General features: G+C 34.9%; 1 protein-coding gene across 2 annotated transcripts; it reads right to left on the bottom strand.

Moving 5' to 3' along the window:
* Positions 1,258–7,374, bottom strand: LOC109842786 (DEAD-box ATP-dependent RNA helicase 27-like). Of its 2 annotated transcripts, none has more exons than XM_020411666.1 (12): positions 6,955–7,374; positions 6,254–6,439; positions 5,424–5,609; positions 4,439–4,522; positions 3,210–3,251; positions 3,058–3,129; positions 2,683–2,982; positions 2,516–2,554; positions 2,330–2,434; positions 2,114–2,182; positions 1,903–2,028; positions 1,258–1,777 (listed from the first exon to the last, which is right to left on the bottom strand). In XM_020411666.1, the coding sequence occupies exons 1-12, from the start codon at positions 7,324–7,326 to the stop codon at positions 1,619–1,621; spliced, it is 1,740 nt and encodes a 579-aa protein (XP_020267255.1). In that variant the 5' UTR covers positions 7,327–7,374; the 3' UTR covers positions 1,258–1,618. The 2 variants fall into 2 exon arrangements, with proteins under 2 accessions (XP_020267255.1, XP_020267256.1); XM_020411667.1 differs by having other exon boundaries at positions 2,138–2,182.

Raw genomic sequence — 7,380 nt, 5'->3', positions numbered from 1 at the left:
GATTAAATTATTATAGATTGGAATCTAAACTCGCTCTGATACCATCTGTTGGAAACATAATATACAACGCATCGGAAATTGCACATCATGTAGATTAATCAAAATTAATTAAAATCTAGAAGAATACATGAAACGCTTTCCGAATTTTTTCACTAATCTGTCTCAAGATCAATATGAAATAACTTTTTCAAGAGAAAAAGGCTCCAACTGAAATCCACTCGTCATCGAAGAGGAGCAATACTGAAAAATAGGTTCTCAAAATCTATTTCTTTTTTCTTTCTTTTCTCCTCTTTATAAGGCTACATATGAGTCCTATATATAGGATTGGACCTATCTTATAGATTTCAATTTCAAAACAATTCTTAATTGTTTAAAACTCTATCCATAACATTTAAAGGTAGAATATTGTTTCCATAACAATTAGGATAAAAATAGAATTGTATTGCATGTAAACTTCTTCTAATGACATTAGTGAGACCAATCGGGTCTCATATCGAAAACCAATTATTAATCAAATTAATAATTTTAATTTAACAATCAAATCCCTTCAGATATCAATTTATTTTAGGCAACTTTATTGAGCAGGACAAATCACCTATTTACTCATTCCTAAAATTGCAATCCCATGAGCATAAATAAAAATCATTTTAAAACATCAAAATATTTATTTAATAAGAAAATAAATTTAGAAAAATAATTTTCAAAAAATCACCCGCCGACGGGAATTTAATATATTTATGGGATATTCATTATGAATTAACTCATAAAAATGAGTATACTGGATCCTATCTAGATATCCATCATTTTTCTAAATAAAATCTAGTAACCCAACATTTCAGGTTGTATAGCATTTGTAAAACAAGTTTAACCATCATATCAAAATATACTAAATTATCAAACCGAAAATGATCATATCAAGTCTAAGGGATCATGTAATAATTCGAATTCTCTCTTAGGTGACTCGTCTTAGATATTTCAAATAAGGTCTTATGCTACACATCAAATATGCGCTTATGACATACACTCGGGGAATCTTCATTCCCGATGGCTGAGATCAACCATCACAACTCATATGTCGTTATCATGCATAATTTCATGATATAACAAAGCTATCATTTACTAGTTATAGATTAAGCACAAATTTAAAAACCCTCTAACTTAAATTATATCTCCAAACACGTGACCATCACAGTACATGATCTACAAAATAATTTCTAAGTATAATATAACAATTATATAAAAGATATCCAAACAATATGGGCAACAATAAAACTTAATTAATATTCAATAAAAATGTATTGAACGTTTAAGGGCATATAACACTACTCTAAGCACTTTCTTCCAAAAATTCCGTGTCTTGCACCTGATACTACACGTCTCTCCTTCATACTTCTCATGCATACTCGAAAAGTCTAATTTAAGACAAATTAAGGTCAAATTTGATGATTACATCTATATAAATAGAATAACCATTTCAAACAAGGAATGCCTCTGTGCTCTACAGAAGATTAGCGATCCTGAAGTATGTCTTCTCCAGAACCTCACGGGAAACAGAAATTTTCTTGTAGATATTTCTCTTGCTTTATGAAGCTTGCTTGCTAAATGCGTTACCATCTAGCTAAGTCCTTTGTTGTCTCCCATAAGGATTGTTTGGGCTAATACCATGACGGTTTCCTCTGCTGCTATTGTGCGACTTCTTCCTGGACTTTGATGCACGGCTTTCAATTCCGAGGTTTACTTTTGGAGGTGAGGTGAAACAGAAGGATGCTGCTACATCCTGCAACATAACCCACATTTCTCTAAATCAAAGGCTTCAACCTTTAAATTTCGTAAAAGGAAAATCTCAAGACGCAGCAACCAGCAGAATACCACATTAAATTACCAAGTTAAAGTGAACATTACCTTCATATTGAGGCGATGGGCATTGAAGATGTCCTTCATTGAATGTGAATCATACGCTAATATATACGACCGATATGCCTCCTTAGCTGACTTGTTAAGATAGTAGTTCTGTCCCACAAGTTGCTCCTGCAATATTTATACACTAAGTTATTAACCCCTGAGAAATCAGCACCAAGCAACATCAAATTTTAGGATTGTCATGAAAGATTACCAGAGATGATTGCAAATTTGGTACCTTCTTTTCATCAAACTCATATTCTTTCACAGGCACCTTGGCAGCCTAATAGTTGCAAACAAAATTAGATCTGTACGGACACATAATAGACGTTAAAAAATCATTTATCGGGGAGTAATCTACCTTGAGGTAGACTAGAAACTGCAACTCTTCAGGCAACAGAAACAATAAATTTATCGGGGAGTAATCTACCTTGAGGTAGACTAGAAACTGCAACTCTTCAGGCAACAGAAACAATAAAGCATTTCCTTTGCCACCTTCTCCACGAGCAGTTCTACCTACTCTATGGATATATTCCTGAAAGAGCAAAAGATTCACATTGAGAAACTGGCGTTTAGAACAAAAGTTAACTAGAAAGGACAAGATATTAATTTCTACCTTCGGTTCATCGGGAGGATCATACTGAATGATCAAGTCCTAGAGAGGAAAAAAGGTAAAATCAGTTACCCAAATCAAATATGGAAATGGTAACTATCAAAAAGGTAAAATCAGTTACCCAATTCAAATATGGAAATGGTAACTATAAAATGCCCTTTGATACAAACCACATCAGGAATATCAAGTCCACGAGCAGCAACATTAGTACACAATAGGATGCCCTTCTCTGCCTTGCAAAAGTCAAAAAAGGTGGTAGTTCGTTTCTGCTGTTTTTGTTGTCCATGGATATCATAGCAATCAAGATTAATGTATTTGAAAAGCTCCGAGTGGTACTGGACTGATTTGCACGAGGAAAAGAAAACCATGACCTTTTTTGTCAAATTTCTCTTCAGAAAAGCATATAACACCAGAAATCTTTTATTGCTAGGAACAATACAATAGCCTTGCTGCAAGCCTGCAACAGTCACCTGCAATATCAAATATGTCACCTCTGTATGACACGAGAAAGAAAATGTTGGGTATAGAGGGGAAAATGAAGCTACCTTAGATCTGTCATCGTCAACACCAATATATATTGGCGTTTTCTTAAATGACAACTTAGCAAACTCCTCAACCTGTGTAATGAATTATTATTAGTAAAAAAAAAGAATATACAATAAGAATAACTGATGTGGACAGATTACAAGTCATTGACCTCCTTAGTCTGAGTAGCAGAAAAGAGCGCTGTCTGCCGTTCCTGCACAGTAAAACATAAAATAAGCACATGGTATGAACTGAATAACTTTAATTTAATTGAAACAACCAATGTGTTCATAATAGGACCTCAAAATTACACTTACATCAACAGATTTGGAAGTCTTCGATTATGACCAATGTTGCATGGGTACAGGTACAGGTATGGGTGTGGGTACTAGTATGGGTGCGGCACACGGCAAATTTCTAAAAGGTAGAGCATGGCAACACGGCTATATATATATAAACTATAATATAATATAATATTGGAATTAATAATTTATATGAGAATAATGATGATAATTAAAATTCATACAACAATTTTGTGCTTCCTTTATCATGTGGATTATAAATTAGAAAATTATTAGTTTTTGAACTAGACATCCAAACAACCCTTCAAAATCACCTATGTTAAACAAGTTTAAAAAAGTAGATGTGAAGTGTAGGATTCATGTCCAAAAAATGTATGACAAGTGTTTTAAATTCAAACATGTATTGTATAATTGAGTACGTGCCCGAATAAATGTATGCATATGTGCAAGGAGCGTCCAAGGAGTTTGGGTACAGGTACGGGTATGTGTCCGTTACAGGTACGGCTTCAGATTAGAAGTACACAGGTAACATAGATTATGACAAGTCAATGAACCACAGATAAGAGCAACAGCTCATACAGGGAAAAATGAAAAATGCATGATGTGATAAAAGAGATGATGAAACACCTTAAATTTCTATAAATTACAGGTTGTTTGTTGAAAGAATCATTTTCTACCAACTACTTTAGAAGTCTTGAAAATTGTAGAAAGTGAATACTTAAAAAAAGCAAGTTCATAAAAATTAAAATCAAACTTGATAGCTTTGCAGTTGGGCAAACCAATGTTAGCATGCAACCAGATAGCAGCTGCAGGGGATCTGGCCGGTGATTTAGTCTTTTAACAAAATTTAAGAATAATTAAAGGCTCTTACAAACAGAACCTGAGTTCTTTTGGCAATAAACACAGTTATTTTAGCTAGTTCAATACTTATTTCTGTAAACCTTCACATAACTTTTTAGTTTTCTTCCTGCTGTTGGTGTTCATTGGCTTCAGGCAGGGACTAAACCCTCTAGTCAAGACCAGTCTTTTTGTTTTAAATTAGTCAAACAAAAATGAGAAAATAAAGAAGCTATAAGTGATCAAAAAATAGTTGGCATACCTGAGGCAGACGTTTGAATATTTGCTTCATATCTTCTTCAAAGTTCGCCTCTAATATTCGATCAGCTTCATCAATTATAAGACACTACACATGGGAAAGTTGCAAAGTTAAAAACAAAAGGCATTCCAAGTCATATATATTCTTAACAAGCTAACAAGTTACCACGTGAGATAGTGAAGCAATGACAAAAGTCTATGTTACAGCAGCTATGGCAGGTGGATATGGTCCAAATTTTTAAAGTATGCCTACACTAACAGCTTAACTAGTGACTACAGCAGAAATCACACATGGAAACTAACAGACCTTAATGAAAGCGACACCAATTAAATACAAAACCTACATAGGTTAGGACACAAAAGTGGAGAGCACGACCTTAATGAAAGCGACACCAATTAAATACAAAACCTACATAGGTTAGGACACAAAAGTGGAGAGCACGTTGAATATGACATTGTAAGACAAGTCGTACCAACCTTATTTTAACTTCCAAAATAAACGAATTCTTTAAGAACACAAATGTGTATACTCCTTTATACTCCTCTTCAGGTTTACACTCAACGATTCCATTTCACAGTAAAATTTTACTCTAAATGCTCCTATGTTCTGAATCAAAATTTTGTCGGCCAACAATTGTTCTTCTATCTTCTGACACGAACATATTTTGACATGGACATGTGTCAGTTTCAGATGTGGTAGATGGCTACCACAAAAGGATTTTGGACTATTAAATCAACACAATTTATGGTTACCTGGAAAGAGTTTTGTATTTTCAAATCAATACACTTATTTAAACATAATTGTAAAACCTGTATCATTCAAACGTTAAAAAGATGCAGTCTCAACATTGCAAAGGACAAATTTACATCCATACCCGGTGGTTAATATGACAATTGGAAACCTTATAATGAAACAAGAAGGAAGCACAACTCAACAATGTTGGACTAAATAAAATTTCAGAAAGAACCAAAGAAGAATGCATCTTTACCATCAAATTTTTGAAGATGAATCCTTTTGTATTTTGAATGTGATCAAGCAATCTACCAGGGGTAGCTACTAATACATTTACTCCCTTTGCAAGGTGCTCTGCTTCTCCTCTTCGCGCCGCACCACCAATCACATACCCAAGTGTCTGTGAATGGTATTTCAGAAGGTCCTTTGCCACTCTATGTGTCTGCATAGCCAAGCATAAATAAGTAGTGTTCCAAGTTTAACTACTATAACACAAACCCAACCTGGGGTTTGCAATTTCAATTGAGGATCTGAACTCGATTGTGAATGCCATGTCATCCAACAGAATGAATAGGGTTCCCATCTAAATTTGACATGTCCTTTTCAATTTCAAATGTAACAGGACAATAAACACTTCTTTAAAAGATAAACTAAACAAAAAAAAAAGTCTCAAGTCTAAATTTGAGAAGAACATGTGCTACAGAAACATATGGATACTAAATTCATTGTTTCCATCCATTTTATTGCATCATCCAACTTGGTTCCCACTTCATGCTTGAGCAGGAAAAGTTTTAAATGTGAACCCTCTAGCTAGAGTTTTGCTATTAGTACCCACAAAAAAAAATTTACTCACCCATGTTTTTGAAGTTCTTTATTGCTTTCTTGGACAAGGTCCATAACTTAGAATTCAACCCAAGACTTTACAACTACACAGTCACAACTGTGTCTGTGTAGATGATGGAAATTGGCAAAGGGAACTACTTTCATCTTTAGAAGATTAAGAGCAATGCATAATAATAATTAGAGGGTATATTTCAAATTTGAGTTCATAAGATACTTTCAAATTTGAGTTCATAAGATACTTACTTGAATAGCAAGTTCTCTAGTTGGGCAAATGATGATGACTCCAGTTCCATTCCAATGAGTAAACTTGAGGTGGTGCAATAATTCCACTGCCGGTATCAAGAAAGCAAGAGTCTTTCCGGAACCCGTTTGTGCAGCTCCCATAACATCCTTGCCTTGCAGTAAATGTGGAATAGCTCTAGCTTGAATCTGCAAACATAAAGCACGAAACTAATTGTCTGAGCTTAAACAAACTTCTTAGTGATGAACTTAAAATCAGCCAAAAACCTAGACTAAAGAGAAGCCAAAAGGAAATCACAACAAAGACTAACCGAAATGTATCTAATGCCAACTTTCATTTAAAGTACAGCCCTCACGACCATTACAGTTAAAACTTCAAATGCTGCAACAAAGAGATAATCTCAAAATCCTAGAGCCCACTCAACACTAACCAATTGTTTAACAAAGAGTTGGTTTTTTTATGCAATAATCACAAAGGTGCATTACTTCCAACCCTAATTGTTTACAAAAAGAGCTAAACCTTCATGTTGTAATCACGAAATGCATTAACTTGGGTGCATTCAGCTAACTCGCCCAAACTGAAAAAACTTCTCAAATAAAATACCAGTAAAGATTCAGACTTCAATCAATAATTACAAAACCCGCAAACCCTCAACCCTAATTAAACCCAAAATCTACCGAAAAAGAAAGAAAAGTTATTTCACCTGCGTCATATTCTCAAATCCCATCTCCTTGATAGCCATCATCGTCTCCTTCGAGATGGGTAGTTTGGAAAAGGGCTCCGGTGTCATTATGCTCGACCCCTTGTTAGATTTCGGAGCTTCTTTTTCCTCCACTTCTTTCGCACTTTCACCCCCAGCTTCTTCATCAATCTCATCCTTAGTCTCCTTTACCTTCTTCTTCTTCTTCTTGGCTTTTGGGGCCTCTTCTTCTTCTCTTTCCTCAAAGTTTTCACTTTGGCCCCCAATTTCTTCATCGTTTACCGCCGCGACTTCTTCATCTTCCTCTTCTTCTGGATTTGGCCTGTTCTTTCGCTTCTTCATCTTCTTCATCTTCCTTTTCTCGGATTGAGACATTCAAGGCGGAGGCTGGAGAGCGGCGGGGGGGGTTTTTTTTTTTTTTTTTTGGGG

This window comes from Asparagus officinalis, chromosome 5 (assembly GCF_001876935.1).
Source record: "Asparagus officinalis chromosome 5, Aspof.V1, whole genome shotgun sequence".
Taxonomy (NCBI): domain Eukaryota; kingdom Viridiplantae; phylum Streptophyta; class Magnoliopsida; order Asparagales; family Asparagaceae; genus Asparagus; species Asparagus officinalis.
This window is presented reverse-complemented; position numbering and strand designations above follow the sequence as displayed.

Excerpts from the sequence above, each read along its gene's own strand:
- LOC109842786 (XM_020411666.1), bottom strand. The coding sequence starts at position 7,326 with ATGTCTCAATCCGAGAAAAGGAAGATGAAGAAGATGAAGAAGCGAAAG. Across the intron at positions 6,440-6,954 it reads GATTTGAGAATATGACGCAG|ATTCAAGCTAGAGCTATTCC; the intron begins GTGAAATAACTT and ends TTATGTTTGCAG. Across the intron at positions 2,435-2,515 it reads ATCCTCCCGATGAACCGAAG|GAATATATCCATAGAGTAGG; the intron begins GTAGAAATTAAT and ends TTGCTCTTTCAG.